This window comes from Adiantum capillus-veneris, chromosome 20, assembly GCF_014529385.1.
Source record: "Adiantum capillus-veneris isolate H3 chromosome 20, ASM1452938v2, whole genome shotgun sequence".
Classification (NCBI taxonomy): Eukaryota; Viridiplantae; Streptophyta; class Polypodiopsida; order Polypodiales; family Pteridaceae; genus Adiantum; species Adiantum capillus-veneris.
In genome coordinates, this window is record NC_140950.1 from 153823093 (window position 1) to 153839162 (window position 16070).

The 16070-nt window shown below is 41.7% G+C and overlaps 1 protein-coding gene across 1 annotated transcript; it reads right to left on the reverse strand.

Annotated features, from left to right (window-relative positions):
• Positions 1-3095: 3095 nt before the first annotated feature.
• LOC147433428 (uncharacterized) lies at positions 3096-11564 on the reverse strand. Its single transcript, XM_086492081.1, has 2 exons — positions 11018-11564; positions 3096-3283 (listed from the first exon to the last, which is right to left on the reverse strand). Exons 1-2 carry the CDS (start codon positions 11562-11564, stop codon positions 3096-3098), a joined length of 735 nt encoding a protein of 244 aa, XP_086348207.1.
• Between the last annotated feature and the right edge of the window lie 4506 nt (positions 11565-16070).

Below are 16070 nucleotides of genomic sequence, written 5' to 3' on the forward strand. Positions count from 1 at the left end.
ACAAGCGTGCAAAGGGACAAGCGGGTTTTTGTAGATGCCATAGTTCATCATCTTGTCACTCTTCATGTTTTCATGGAGGAAAGTCGATTGAAAGGCAAGAAATTGTATTGTTGTTTTTTGGAATTTAAGAAATCCTTTTATATGATTCCATGTAACAATTTGTGGAGAAGGATAAAAGAACTCCAAGTGCCAAGTGAGTTTATGCTTGCAGTTTCTCGAATCTATTAGAAGCTGATTTGTCAATTGCACATGGGAAGAGAAATTTTAGAAATTTTTGTAAGCACTATTGGGGTTAAACAAGGATGTCCATTGTCACCAACTCTCTTTGGCCTATGCATCGATCAATTGGAACAAATGGTACTTGACTTTATGCAAGAAGAAGGCATTGAAGAGGTCACTATTTGCAATGCAGTAATCATGCTTTTGTTGTATGCGGATGATGTAAGGGCTTCTAGCACACACTTTAGAAGATGCACAAAAGCTTATGGTTGTACTTTAGAACTTTTTCTTGCATAGTGGGCTGATTGTGAGCGAATCCAAGAGCACAAAACCTTATGGTTGTCCTTTAGAACTTTTGCTTGCATAATGGGCTGATTGTGAATGAATCCAAGACAAAGGTTATGCTTGTGAAAACCAACCATAAGGAAGAGCCATGCATTGTGTACAACAATGAGACACTTGGAGTTGTTGAGAGATTTAAGTACCTTGGCCTTGAGGTTCCGTCCAATCACAAGTGGCATGAATGTGCTATGCGTCTTTTGGAAGCGGGAAAGAGAGCATATTATGCATTTGAGAACATGTGTAATGCGGGAAACATCAAGTGTTGGGTTCTCAAGAAGTATCCTTTTGATGCATTGGTGACACCGGTTCTTCTTTATGGAGTTGAAGTGTGGGGTGGGAGCATCTCAAAGTCTACTTGGAAAGAGTTTGAGAATGTCCAAAAGCGTTTTCTCACAAACTTTCTCCAAGTTAAGACACAAACACCATATATGCTCCTACTTCTTGAGTCGGGATCTCTTCCAATTGAGGTTATGGGCATGGAAAGGGTTGTGGAGTACATGATAAAGATGCGTCAAAACCCCTCACATCGACTCCCTACAATTGCATGGGAAGCAAGCAAAAAAGTTCAAAAGACGCATAAAAGCAAGATCTTGAGCACGGGATGGATGCAAGACATAAAGAAGTGGTTTGGGAGATGGGATGCATTACACTTGCTACATGATGCTTCAATTGACTCTCAAGTGAATGAAGCTTTTCTACAACGCCAATGTATTACGGCTTGGGAGAAATCCAGTGGGTCACGCTTCATACATTACACCACCTATATTGCCCCCAACTACAAAACCATGTTCTTCGCTGAGAGAGGAAACCGTACTCACACTTACATGCTTGAGCCTATTCCCTTGTCCGCGATACGCACTATCGCAGCAATTCGGCTTAGCTCCCATTTCCTTCGATGCGAGATAGGGCGTTGGGGCAATGGAGAAGAGTCAAATCGACTGTGCACATTATGCTCACTGCAAGTTTGAGAGTTTGAGTACCACACACTACTAGAGTGCTCAGATTTTGGTCACATCAACTTCCTTCTCTCACATTTTTAGCCATAACTTAGACCTACACACTTCCTCTCCCAGCCAAGGTGTGGGCTCTCCATTGTGCCTCTCATCACCACAATTTTGGAGCATCGGGAGTCACTCATCAGCCATACACATACTACATCACATGTAACTTTGGTCCCATATGTCATATTTGACCTTTGAGGATGATAATAAAATCTATCTGTGTGTGTGTGTGTGTGTGTGTGTGCACGCACGCACAAAGAGTGGCCAGAGACAAATTACCTGCAGACAAAACTCTGAGCTGCTTCTCGGGAACATGCGACCTGCTTATGGAGAAGATCCAACAGCTTTTGAGCGCAATTGAGCAACAAAGAGTGTTTTTTTTTTTGGTTCACTTGGTAGCTTTTCAAGTGGAGTTTTTTTATTTAGAGCAATGATGTTTTCCTCGAATGCAGAGATGTTGCTCTCCTTTCAACCTCCTCACTCTCTACTACCTTCACTACATCCCTTTATTTTTTTGGGAGAGCGTCTATGGATTGCTTTTCCACGCATTGCTTTTGTTCGCTTGCACTGCTATTTGTTACGGTTTTTTTATATATAATTTGTTGATGCCAGGTGGCTGTTTGTGAGCTCAAGGAGCCGAAAAAGGATCCTCAGCTCACCAAATAGAGAGAGAGAGAGAGAGAGAGAGAGAGAGAGAGAGAGAGAGAGAGAGAGAGAGAGAGAGAGAAAGAGAGAGCTAAAGTCCAAGTAATAAAAAACCTTCCATTTAAAATTGGAAGTGCAAAGCAGAAGCAAAGCCCCATAGTATGTCCCTGGGAAACTCACTGGGAAGGCGAGAATCTGGGTAAAATATGCCAAGGGACGGAGTCCTGAAAAATAAAGGTGGTTGTATGGCAGCCAAGTTTTAAAGCATTTCATGGGAGTCGACGAGTGTAGTTCTCTCTCTCTCTCTCTCTCTCTCTCTCTCTCTCTCTCTCTCTCTCTCTCTCTCTCTCTCTCTCTCCCCTAAGTGGCCTTTCCCACCCCGAGCCCACTGATAGCCCACTTTGGGTCTTCTAAACAGCAGTGATGGCCACTCGAGCTTCATCCTATGGCAAGCTCACTTTCACAGGGTTGTAGCAACACCCCTGAAGCAAGGCAATATAATCAGCCTCCAAACTGAAGCCGGAAAGCTTCGGAAGGAGAATGAAGATCTCAAGCAAAGAATTGCTGCCATCGAGACACGGCTTGCTGCAATGGAAAACTGCAAGAAAGAAGAGATGGAAGAGATGGAAGTCAAGTTCAACAAAACAAAAGAGGAAGTGGAGACCATACTCACAAAGGAGGTCAAAAAACAAGTACACAAGGTAATCCTTCGCAAGGTCAAAGACCGTGTGGCATCCATGCTACACGAGCAACAACAACAAGAGGACATCTCCCTCTCTCTCTCTCTCTCTCTCTCTCTCTCTCTCTCTCTCTCTCTCTCTCTCTCTCTCATTCTTCCCTAAGTGGCCTTTCCCACCCGGAGGCCATTGACAGCCCACTTTGGGTCTTCTAAACAATAGCGATGGCCACTCGAGCTTCATGCCGTGGCAAGATCACTTTCACAGGGTTGTAGGAACACCCCTGAAGCAAGGCAATATTGTCAGCCTCCAAACTGAAGTCGGAAAGCTTCGGAAGGAGAATGAAGATCTCAAGCAAAGAATTGTTTCCATCGAGACACGGCTTGTTGCAATGGAAAACTGCAAGAAAGAAGAGATGGAAGTCAAGTTCAACAAAACAAAAGAGGAAGTGGAGACCATACTCACAAAGGAGGTCAAAAATCAAGTACACGAGGTAATCCTTCGCAAGGTCAAAGACCGTGTGGCATCCACGCTACGCAAGCAACAACGACGAGAGGACATCTCTCTCTCTCTCTCTCTCTCTCTCTCTCTCTCTCTCTCTCCCCCCCCCCCCCCCCCCCCCCCAATTGAGCATATTTGCATGCCCCTTTGTGTATGCAGGTAGATTTGCCATTGGTTATATGGCAGGAAATGTCTCTCACAATATCTAGGATAGGAATCTGGATAGATGTTGGGGGCGGAGTTCAAGAAAATACATTTGGTTGCATGGGAGAAACATTTGAAAGCGTTGCATGGGAACCAACGAGTGTAGTTTGGATTCTCTCTCTCTCTCTCTCTCTCTCTCTCTCTCTCAGTGCAGCCGTTTTTTGACCTAGTAGACAGCAGTCCACTCTTTTGATCATAACTTCTTCATCCGAACTCCGATTTGGGTGATCTATAGCCTCAATCGAAGAGCACAAAGTCCTCTACGCATTGATGTAAAGACAGAAATTTTTAGAGTTATGGAAGGCATTTCTGTAGCAGCATTTCCGAAGTGAACAGGTTTAACAAAATTGATTCTCATCTCCTATTTTACATACAATGTCTTCCGGCACTCGCAAGGGTTCTTCTTCTTCAACAAGGTCCACAACTATTGTGGAAAATGATCCAAAATCTCTTAAGTGTGGAGATAGCAACACAACCACCCAACCAACGACATCGGAAACCATGATCATGGCGTACTTGGTATCATTGCAAGAAACCGTAAACAAACAAGGCGAAGACTTACGAGCACTTGCAATGGAGAATGGCACACTAAGGGTACTTGTGGTTGAGAATGAGAATCTCAAGAGGACACTTGAGATGCAAACAACACGTTTGATGCAACTTGAAGAGGAAGTCAAGGAATGTAAACGCTCTCTTGTGGACTTGAATGCTTTGAAGGAGCGGATGAGCAAAGTAGAGCATGACCATGTATTGAAAGAGGAGAAATTTGACACTATGAGCCGGGATGTATGCGACATGAAAAATGTATGCACAAACAAGTCTTGGGCCGATGTATGTGGTAGCAATGTGGTTTCTAATTCCTCACTCATGCAAGCTATGGTTCAAACAAAGAATGTTGAGAATGTAGATGTGGAGGAGTTGAAGGAACGGGAGCGACGTTCCAAGAACATTGTTATTCGTGGAATTCCCGAAGAGAAGTTAGAGACACCTCCTTCTCTTGCCATTGTTATTGAAGATTTCTTCAAAACCCACTTTGGCATGTCCGGAGTTATGGTCTATGGAGCACATAGAGTGGGGAAGCAAGGAGCTCCTCGCTCGGGAGAATGGCCAATTGTATGCACCATGCCGGATGAGACCAATCGAAAGATTATCCTTGATAATAGTTGGATCTTTTTGAGGAATACAAAATGTTTTGTATGTGAAGATTGCACTATTAAGCAACAAAATATGCGTCGCAAGGCATATGAGGAAAAGAATAATAAAAACAAGGAAATCTCTCATGAAGAAAATGTGCCCAAGGAGGAGGCAAGTCTCTCAAGCAAATAGGGATGCGTGACCTATGAGACCGAGTTACAATTGAAAATATACTTTTGGAATTGTAATGGATACCCATGGAATGCGGGGGTTGGCATTGATGAACTAACAAGCAAAGCCGATGTTGTACTTCTTGTTGAAACTTGGGAGCATGATACACAAAGGATTAACGGCTTGGAGGATTACAATGTACATTCATTGATGTGGTCAAAGAATCTCAAGCAACGAAGAGGACAAGGAGGGTTAGCATGTATGGTTAAGAAATGATTGAAAGATTTTGTATCAATTGTGAAAGATGACAAGTACAAACGTTATGTATGGATGAAAATTATGACACCAAAAAGAGCACCCATTTTTGTAGCCGGTTGCTACATTCCTCATCATGATTCTCCCTTTTATGCTTGCATGGATAGAGATCAACCATTTTCTGATTTGGAAGAGGACATTGCTTATTTCAAAGGTGAAGGTGATGTTATTGTATTTGGGGATATGAATGCTCGCACAAAAACATTGCAACATGATACTCAACAATTTGATATGCCATACATTTCAAGGGAGTTGGAGGAAGTTCACTTGTATGATCGTACTTCAATGGATGAGAAAGAGCCGGATCACTATGGAAAGTTACTTTTACACATGTGTAATAGCACGGGTATGCTCATAGCCAATGGTGTATCTTTGTGGAGTGGAACCAATGGATTTACATGTAGAAGACATAATGGGGATAGTGTGATTGACTATATGCTACTCTCTGAAGCCATCATGTATCGCATAAAGAGTTTTATGTTTGGTCAATGGACCCCGGAATCCGACCATCGCACCTTATGTATTGACCTTTCATGTGGAGAAGCAACTAAGCACGATAATATCAGCCAAAGGAAAGAGAAGTTATCACTATGTATGGATTTCAAACGGGCATCAATGTACATTGAAATGGTTGAGCAAAAATTATGGATGACAAAGCTTCAATGTGATGCACCATTGGAAACTAAATGGGAAGCTTTCAAGAAAGCTATTTGTTCTTGTGCGGAAGAATGCTTTGCCATAAAGCATCTCCATGGTATGAACAAAGATAGATCATGCAAAAGGTGGTTTGATAAAGAATGTCAAGATGCTCGAAAGTCCTTGATAAAGCTTGATGCAACTATGGACAAAGACAACTATCAAAGTCAGTTGCATACATACAAGGCATTGATTCAAAAGAAGAGAAGAAGATGGGAAGTAAAGCAACAAGAATTTCAAGTCCAAGAAAAGGCACATACATGTGGAAGATTTTGGAGAAACTTGAGAGGCAAGCGGGTTGAGAATTTTGGTAACTTGAGTCTAGTGGATATGTACACACATTGTAGGCAATTATATGAGCAAGAAAATACTCGAAAAATGCCATTTTATGGTTCACTCCCATGTATGCCGTCTTTTTTTACTATTGAGGATGTATGCGGTGGGCTTGAAAAGTTGGCCACTCGCAAAGCGGGAGATCTTCAAGGTATCAAGCCGGAGATGATCAAATGGACGGGAGATTTTACCCATGAGTGGATGTGTGATATGTTCAACCTTGCACTTCAACATGGTATGCCTTATGATTGGAGTACTAATTGGGTTAAGCCTTTGCATAAAGGAGGGGATGTAAAGAATGTAAGCAACTACCGGACTATAATGATTGGGTCTCTTATGGCAAAGTTATTTGGGTGCATAATGGAGATGAAATTGAGTGATTGGGCTGAAGAGAATGAAAAGCGTGCAAAGGGACAAGCGGGTTTTCGTCTATGCCATAGCACCATTGATCATCTTGTCACTCTTCGTGTTCTCATGGAGGAAAGTCGGTTGAAAGGCAAGCGATTGTATTGTTGTTTTGTGGACTTTAAGAAAGCCTTTGATATGATTCCACGTAGCAATTTGTGGAGAAGGATAAAAGAACTCCAAGTGCCAAGTGAGTTTATGCTTGCGGTTTCTCGAATCTATGAGAAGGTGATTTGTCAATTGCGCATGGGAAGAGAAATTTCAGAAATTTTTGTAAGCACTATTGGGGTTAAACAAGGATGTCCATTGTCACCAACTCTCTTTGGTCTATGCATCGATCAATTGGAACAAATGGTACTTGACTTTATGCAAGAAGAAGGCATTGAAGAGGTCACTATTTGCAATGCGGTAATCATGCTTTTGTTGTATGCGGATGATGTAGTGCTTCTAGCACACACTTTAGAAGATGCACAAAAGCTTATGGTTGTCCTTGAGAAATTTTGCTTGCATAGTGGGATGATTGTAAATGAATCCAAAACAAAGGTTATGCTTGTGAAAACCAACCATAAGGAGAAGCCATGCATTGTGTACAACAACGAGACACTTGAAGTTGTTGAGAGCTTTAAGTACCTTGGCCTTGAGGTTCCATCCAATCACAAGTGGCATGAATGTGCTATGCGTCGTTTGGAAGCGGGAAAGAGAGAATATTATGCATTTGAGAACATGTGTAATGCGGGAAACATCAAGTGTTGGGTTCTCAAGAAGTATCCTTTTGATGCATTAGTGACACCGGTTCTTCTTTATGGAGTTGAAGTGTGGGGTGGGAGCATCTCAAAGTCTACTTGGAAAGAGTTTGAGAATGTCCAAAAGCGTTTTCTTACAAACTTTCTCCAAGTTAAGACACAAACACCATATATGCTCCTACTTCTTGAGTCGGGATCTATTCCAATTGAGGTTATGGGCATGGAAAGGTTTGTGGAGTACATGATAAAGATGCGTCAAAACCCCTCACATCGACTCCCTACAATTGCATGGGAAGCAAGCAAAAAAGTTCAAAAGACGCATAAAAGCAAGATCTTGAGCACGGGATGGATGCAAGACATAAAGAAGTGGTTTGGGAGATGGGATGCATTGCACTTGCTACATGATGCTTCAATTGACTCTCAAGTGAATGAAGCTTTTCTACAACGCCAATGTATTACGGCTTGGGAGAAATCCGGTGGGTCACGCTTCATACATTACACCACCTATATTGCCCCCAACTACAAAACCATGTTCTTCGCTGAGAGAGGAAACCGTACTCACACTTACATGCTTGAGCCTATTCCCTTGTCCGCGATACGCACTATCGCAGCAATTCGGCTTAGCTCCCATTTCCTTCGATGCGAGATAGGGCGTTGGGGCAATGGAGAAGAGTCAAATCGATTGTGCACATTATGCTGACTGCAAGTTCGAGAGTCTGAGTACCACACACTACTAGAGTGCTCAGCTTTTGATCACATCCGAACTTGCTTCTCTCACATTTTCAGCCATAACTCAGACCTACACACTTTCCTCTCCCAGCGAAAGTGTGGGCTCTCCATTGCGACTCTCATCACTACAATTTTGGAGCATCGAGAGTCACTCATCAGCCGTACACATACTACATCACATGTAACTTTGGTCCCATAGGTCATATTTGACCTCCGAGGACGATAATAAAATCTATCTAATCTATCTATCTCTCTCTCAGATTGCATGCCCCTTTGTGTATACAGGTAGATTTGTCTCTCACGATATCTTGGATACGCAGGCCGAAGGGAGGCAGTGTCACTCAGCCTGCGTAAAGGTTGCTTCCGTAGATTGAGGGATGCCTCAACCGACATGAGTATTGTGCATCAAAAGAAAGGGAAGGAGAGAACGATTGCGGGGGGGTGGAGGGGGAGTTGATGCCGCCCTGTAACTTGCAAGAGCAGTGTGTAGCCGAAAAGGAGGGATATTGGGGAGCATCTTGCAATTAATGGTTTTTTTATAAATATGTACGAGTAAGTACCTATCCAATTAATATTGGTTTTTTCTGTAACAAAGTTTTTTTAAAAAAAGCGAAATCGAAGATGCTTTATAGAGACTAGTGTTATAGATCGGCCGGTCTGTCCCACTTTTCCTCTTCATGGAAAAATAAGAATACTTCTCAAATGATAGTTGTTTGTGACCTCAATTGCAACTCATTGTGACTCTTTCATTTAAATAAGAACCTGTAACATAATGGCAAGAAGGTACCATCTGCTATGGCCAAACAAACAGTTGAAAGTAGGATGCAGCATGTTGAATTGAACATAACACATAATCTTTTTGCCACTTTTGGTGAATAGTTCACTTCGATTTTGAATCGTAATGCCTTGCTCCAGAGCTTTTTCTTGGGGGTGTAGTAGCTCTCTCTCTCTCTCTCTCTCTCTCTCTCTCTCTCTCTCTCTCTCAAGGACACATAGGTACTTTACGTCCATAGAAGAATCTTAACTTTAATATAAAATATATGTCCTCTTTTCATTATCCATCCCTCTCTCTCACTCTCTCAGAGGCACATAGGTCCTTTACATGCATAGAAGAATCTTGATTTTAATATGAAATATATGTTCTCTTTTCATTATCCAACCTCCCCTCTATCTCTCTATTTATTGTAGAGCAAGCGAGAGAGAGAGAGAGAGAGAGAGGAGAGCAAGATGAATCCAAAACTAATCATGGGAGTCAAGATGGCTTTTTGATATACATTTTACTCATTTCCCAATTTAATGCCTCCTTATAAAGTTTGACCTGCCTTTTTAATATGGAAGAAGTCTTTGCATGTTTTTCTATGGGCCGCTTTAGAATCAGCATAGTTTGGGACTACCTATCACACTTGAGATATTCATCACTACAATCAATAAACACAATTTGACTCAAAATGTATTTTAAAAAACAATCGGCATGACCATGGACAATCAAATATCAATTATTTGTTTCAACTAAAAATGAAGGTGCAATAAAATCATCAACACCAAGCATCCTTGCTAGTACATTCTTCAAATACCATAACCTTATACTAATAACTCAAAATAGTAGTCTCCTACAAATTCTAGTACATGCTCTAAACTTCCAAGGTCAAAATTCTACCAAATTATGATGCATAGCGTGGTGTATCAACTTGAGTAAAAACCCTGAGTCGGTACTGCTCATCAAAGCCTATAAAGTGGAGGGTTGCATTGATAGGAAGATGGAAGCCAACAAACCAAATTGTGGCAACTATTTGGTCACCATTCTCATTGTGTTCAAATGAAACATGGTAATATCCCAGTGTAAAGAATGACAATTTTTCGCAATGTATAATGATAACTCGTAAAGGCCAATAAGTACATGTGAAAATGTGCAGCATTGCTTGCATTAAAAATAAAAATTGTTAGTTGGTACACTTATATTGAAACAATTCTAAGCCTAATGCTACAGTCACAAAGATTATATATTACCCTAAAACACCAGAGTTCTCCAAAACATGAACCACTGTATTTGCAGATGCGTGTCCATGCCAATGAAGGGGATCTAAAAAATGACAAAGCAAAGTGTATATGGCGATGATGAGAGTAAGAACCAATGTCAAAATATGCACACAAGAAAAACTTACTTTGAACCATTTGAGGTGCACGACCTACAACATATGAAATGACACGTCGAGGATCCATCTGCCATCACAAGAAAGAAAAGGAAATAAGAACATGAAAATGTCATTATTTGTGAGGAATCGTTAAGCTATGAAATGAATACAAATAATTCACTATTCTAAGGAGATAGCAACATACAAAGATCATCGTGTTGTCAATTGCAACACCTCTTTGTAAACAATATTTGGAGTCCTTGCAGAAGATGATAAAACCCCATCATTACTTTGTAACCTTCTATTTTCAACCACAACCTTGATGACATTTGAAGATCTTACACAAGACATAGCCACGTACAATTGTCCATGGCTAAAAACAGGTGATGCCAAATATAGTCCCAAGATTCCAAGTGTTTTCCCATGTGCCTTGTTGATAGTCATTCCAAATGCAAGCTTGATAGGGGATTGTCGTCATCTCATTTCAAAAGGAAGACCCGAGGAGCTTGTGGTGACAAAATCAATCCGTGGTATTAGCACAATATGCCTAGCATTATTTCCTGTGATTATCTCTGCTTCTAAAACTATACCATAGAGTTGTCTACATATAAGCCTTGTACCATTGGATAAACCATGCCTCGCGTCCAAATTACACAACAACATGATTCGGGAATTTTCTTTTAATTTTAGTACATGTGGTGGATATCCGTCCCTAAGATCTAAGGTATTTAGAAATTCAACGGTATATAAGTGGTGAATTTGTTCCTCACTTGAACAAAGGGAGTCTGCACTCAAGTACTCTTTGCTTACACCTGGTAGCCATCTCAAAGCAAGACTATTTATTGTATGAATTTCTTTATTCTTTGGTGCAAGAATTCCATGCTCTTTGAAGAAGTTAGCAAAATTATCAGCATACAACATGCTCCCAGTTATGTGATCAATCAAATTTTCAATAGAATTTCCTTCCAAAATCATGTCAGTGGGAATGATGACATTGTCATTATCAGCATCCGCATGCACATCACCATTGCCAATGTCAAGTACCCACGTTGTTGCAAAGACTCTTTCTGTCTGAATTGTGGCAGAGTCCACCAAACGCATGTTTTCTGTCAATTTCAAAACCTCAATTTGTTTCCATATATTTGAATTGCACAATGATGCCCCCACTATGACCTCACGTTGCCCCTTTGGAACAACTAGCAAAATTTTTCTAAAGTCACCTCCCAACAATATTGTCTTGCCTCCAAACAAAACACCTTTCTGCATGATTTCTTGCAATGTTCTATCAAAAGCCTCAAAAGCATGTCTATGGATCATGGGGGCCTCGTCCCATACATTCAAAGTGGTTTGCTTTAGTAATTATGCAAGATTGCTAGTGGCCTTCACATTACATGTAGAGTGGCCATTAACCTCTATAGGTATTTTGAATTGTGAATGAGTAGTTCCTCCATTAGTGAGAAGCAATGCAACAATTCCAGACAATGCACAAGCTAGTGCAATTTTTTACTGGCCTTGTAATTGAAAGAGCAAGGCATTATATACAAAAGTTTTTCATGATCCCTCAGGCCCATCCAAGAAGAATGTACGTCCCCTATTCTGTTCAACATCTCCTAGAACTGTACGATAAGCATGGCATTGCACTACATTTAATAATCTCTCCATCTCCGAGGCTAACTTTGATTGCTCGTGTACATCAAACATTCTCTCCTCTTCAAGCAAACTATTTGCATTTGCAATTGTGATCCATCAGTTTGAGGCATGCTAGGAAAGTCACCAAGCTCTTTCCATGTACCCTCAACATCCAAGCTTGTCAAAGCCTGTATCATTGCTACCATTTGATTGGACATGTCATAATAATCAATATCTAATTCTCCTAAATGATTTTCTCATATTAAAATGATCATTTAATGTGGGGAAGGCCAGGGGAGAAAAAGCTAGAATATTGGTTAAGCTAGCAGATCGGCCACAGTAGGGATCCAAAGGAGGGAAAATAGGGATCCAAAGGGGGGGCCATCTGCAAAAGATCCATGTGCAACAATGGGCTAAAAAGACCCTAAGGTTCAGCCCATTAAGACTTCCAAAATGCTAAGGTTCCAAAATTCAAAGGTTGTGTCCAAAGGTCAACCCTAGGGAAAATTGGATGCTTTGTGTGTGCCCTAAAAGTCTTTGCACATCCCTACATGGGAGGGGGCAAGCCCTAAAGGTAGGGGATGAGAGAGAAAGCCACACACACACACAGGCTCCCTTTACACAAAGGGAATGAGGGACACATGTCAGCTCCTTAGGCCAGATGCCCACAAGGTGTGCCCAATTTCTATTGGATGACCCTTGAAGTGGACCAATGAAAATTAAGCTAGAGTAAATCTAGTTTAATTAATTTAAAAACATTTAATAAAATAAACCAATGAGAATTAAGTCTCCTAGAAGACTATTGGGCAGTCTCCCAAGGGGTCCAATGAGCATTCAGGAGCCCCATGGCTTGCCTGATTCCTATTGGCCAGGCGGCAAAGGGGTCCAATGAGAGTTTAGTTTAATTATTTAATTACCTAAAGCTCTCACAAAAGGGGAAAGGGGGACACATGTCAGAAGGCTATCACTTATGCTGCTTAATTGTAATTGGCTTGACTTGGGGAGGGCCAATGAGGCTTCAGGAAGATCATTTAGCAAGCGGGCTCGCCCAAGAGAGAGAGGGGGCTGATTTTTGCAAGGCATTATCACACACACACACTCACACAAGCTCATGCGTGAAGAAAGAGAAGACTATCTCTTCCCAAGCTTTAATGGAGAACTCATCACCTACTCCAAGCTTGTGAGATAGAAGCCTACATCAACACTCTCTTGGCATGTGGATGCAAATCCAACCAAGAGCCAAGATTCAATGCATGATCATCTCCTCTACCAAGCTAATTACTAAGCTAAGCTATGCTAAATATGAGTGATTATGTGAGGAGATGTACATCTTTCTCGTAAGATACTCCTTCTTCCTCTCAATCTACTCTCATACCCTGCTAGCTCTCACCATCTTCGAAGGTGTGTGAGGTCTTGGGTCTGAGAACGGGGATAATTCAAGTTGTGTTTGTTAAGTGTTTTTCTTAGTGCATGAAGTTTCCATCTTCATTGCACTAGCTAGTCTTGAAGGAACACAAAGAATTGTATTGTACAATGTCTCTCTTGATGGGAGAAACCATAATACAAAGCCTTTTGGAGGGGGGACCGGCTCCATGAAAATCCGGTCCTCAATTGTTGCCAATAGCTTAATTGCTCTCTCTTTTGAAAGTATTGTTGATGCTATCTAACTAGGTGTTATGCTTTTTGTTGCTCTCTCCACCCAAGCACTCTTGTAATTCTCATTAGGAATCTACTCTAATGAAATGCCCACTATCTTCATGCTAATTTCCGCTACACATAAGTTATTATGCCATTAAATGTTACATTGGTATCAGTACTCAAGGTTTCTCTTTTCTTGATCAAGAAGGGAGGTCCTCAAGATAGCTACAAATGGTTGGTATTATTAATTTCCTGTGAGTAAGTAGAATAGGGATTTTTCAGCCTTGCAGTGCGCCTGACTTTGTGCAGTTAATGGGGCATCACCGTCGAGAACTATGGTCTTAATAGTGGAGTCCTACGGGGCTTGCCTACGGCTTAACCACTATTGAGCTATTAGAAGATTGACAGGAGCCGGTGCTGTTTTGGTGTCAAAAGACCCTCTCTTCTATTCCTTGCAATTAATGGTATTCGAGCCGCGGGTATAGTAGCTTGAGTGCTTTTTCTAAAGGGGTAAAGAGGAGTAACAACTAGGGCTTAAAGTGCCAAAGTACACCTAAAAAGTTTACACCTAAAAGCTGTTAGAATGGCTGACAATAGTAAAGAGAGTGAAATTAATGTTGATAACTTTGATTTTGCTCATGAGCAAGCTACTAATGATGCTTCAATGCTTGTTAACTATCTTGTTTCTAGGCTTCAACAAGCCATGGGAAATCCATCTCTCCAAAGTGAAGTGCAATGGCAGCTCCGTGCTCACGGGATTCTCCAAGCTCATCACCATGACGAGAGAACACCTAGGAAGCCTCCTTGTGAGACTACCAAAAGAGGTCTCTCTCCGATTAGGGAAGAAGAAGAAAATCCATATGAAGGGCTCAAGAATTTACTTCTTGATGATGCATCTCCTTCCCAAAGGAGAACTCAAGAGCCTCCACCGAAGGAATGAGAAAGAAGCGAGTCTCCTGCCACCTCGTCGGAGATGGCTCCACGAAGACGGCGGGCTAAACGCTCTCCATCACCACCAAAGCGGAGAAGACCATCACACTCTTCTCCACGCCATAATTCAAAGAGGGATGATAAACAACAAGAGAAGAAAAAGGCGAGAAAGAGGACACCCTCTTCTCCATCTTCTTCATCCTCTTCCTCTTATGAAAGCTATGGTGAAGACTACAAAGATCAAGACAATAAAAAGGCGAGAAAGAGGTCACCCTCTTCTCCACCTTCTTCAAATTTTTCACCTTCTGAAGAAAGTGATGGTGCAACCTTTGAACCATCAAAAAGAAGAGGTCATAGGAAATCCTATGCCGCATGGAAGAGGTCATCCAAGTTGAAGAAATTCAAAGAGGGAGGGAAGAGCATCTCTTTCCTTACCTATGATGGTACCTTTGGTGCTACGGACAAAGTCTTGGCCTTTATCCAACAATTCGATGCGGTGTTTAGAGATGAGGGCTTCACGGAGTCCTCTAAGCTACGCCATGTAGCTATGCACTTTCAAAAGTCCGCCAGACAATGGTGGTCTAGCCTACGAGCCAACGGTGAAGCTCCATGAACATGGAAAGCTTTAAGAGCTTCCATTATGAAGCAGTTTTTGGCCACCGATGCCAAAGAGCAAGTACTCACCGAATGGCGAAGCTTAAAGCTCTCTCCCAATGAATCTATCCACAAATATGTAGACAAGTTTTGGGACCTACAACTCAAAGCCACTGTCTTCAAAAAGTTGGATTTTGGAGAGCAAAAGCAACAATTTTGTGCGGGCTTAACTGAAGAAATGGCGGAGTATGTCAACTCCCAAAGACCACGTACCATATCGGCGGTAATACACCACACTATGGTTGCCTCTCAAATCAATTTCCAAACGGGGTCAAAAAGAAATAATAAGCCCCCAGAAAATAAGGGTTCCAATGAGCCTAAGGGGAAGGACAATGTCCAAAAGTCTCCTAAGGGCAACTCCAGCAAAGCTAAAGAGAAGGGAGTTTACAAAGGTAAGAATAAACTCTCTCCTGAAGAGCTTGACCATTATCGTAAGGATAACTGGTGTTTCAAGTGTGGTGAACAAGGGCATGCGTACCGTGCTTGTCCCCAAAAGAACAACCGCCAAGATCCTCCTAGAGCTTCCTTGGTTGAAATCCAAGAGGAGGAGACTCACCAAACTCACCACAAAGGATCTCCTCTATTCCATGCTTGGGGAAAGGTAAGAGAACATGATGCTTTTATTCTCTTTGACCCTGGTTCTACTCACAATTTTATATCTATAGAGTTGGCCACCAAGCTAGGAATACAATCCTACGAGATGGGAGATGTCCTACCCGCAGACAGTGCCTTCAAGGGGCAAGAAGCTTCAATCACTCCCTTAATTGGGAAATTGAGGCTTCATGTCCAAGGCTATGTGGACAAAGAGGACTTCTTTATCTCTCCTCTCGAGCATGAGGATGTAATCCTAGGGGCACCATGGTTTGACCACCTGGCTTCCAATGTTAAATTTCCTGAAAGGAGAATCTCCTTTAAGTTCAAGGAAAAAGACATGTATATAGATGCTAAGGAAATGGGTAACACCATCCCCAT

Excerpts from the sequence above, each read along its gene's own strand:
- LOC147433428 (XM_086492081.1), bottom strand. The coding sequence starts at position 11,564 with ATGATCCATAGACATGCTTTTGAGGCTTTTGATAGAACATTGCAAGAA. Across the intron at positions 3,284-11,017 it reads TGCAGACTCCCTTTGTTCAA|TTTTCCATTGCAACAAGCCG; the intron begins GTGAGGAACAAA and ends TCTTTCTTGCAG.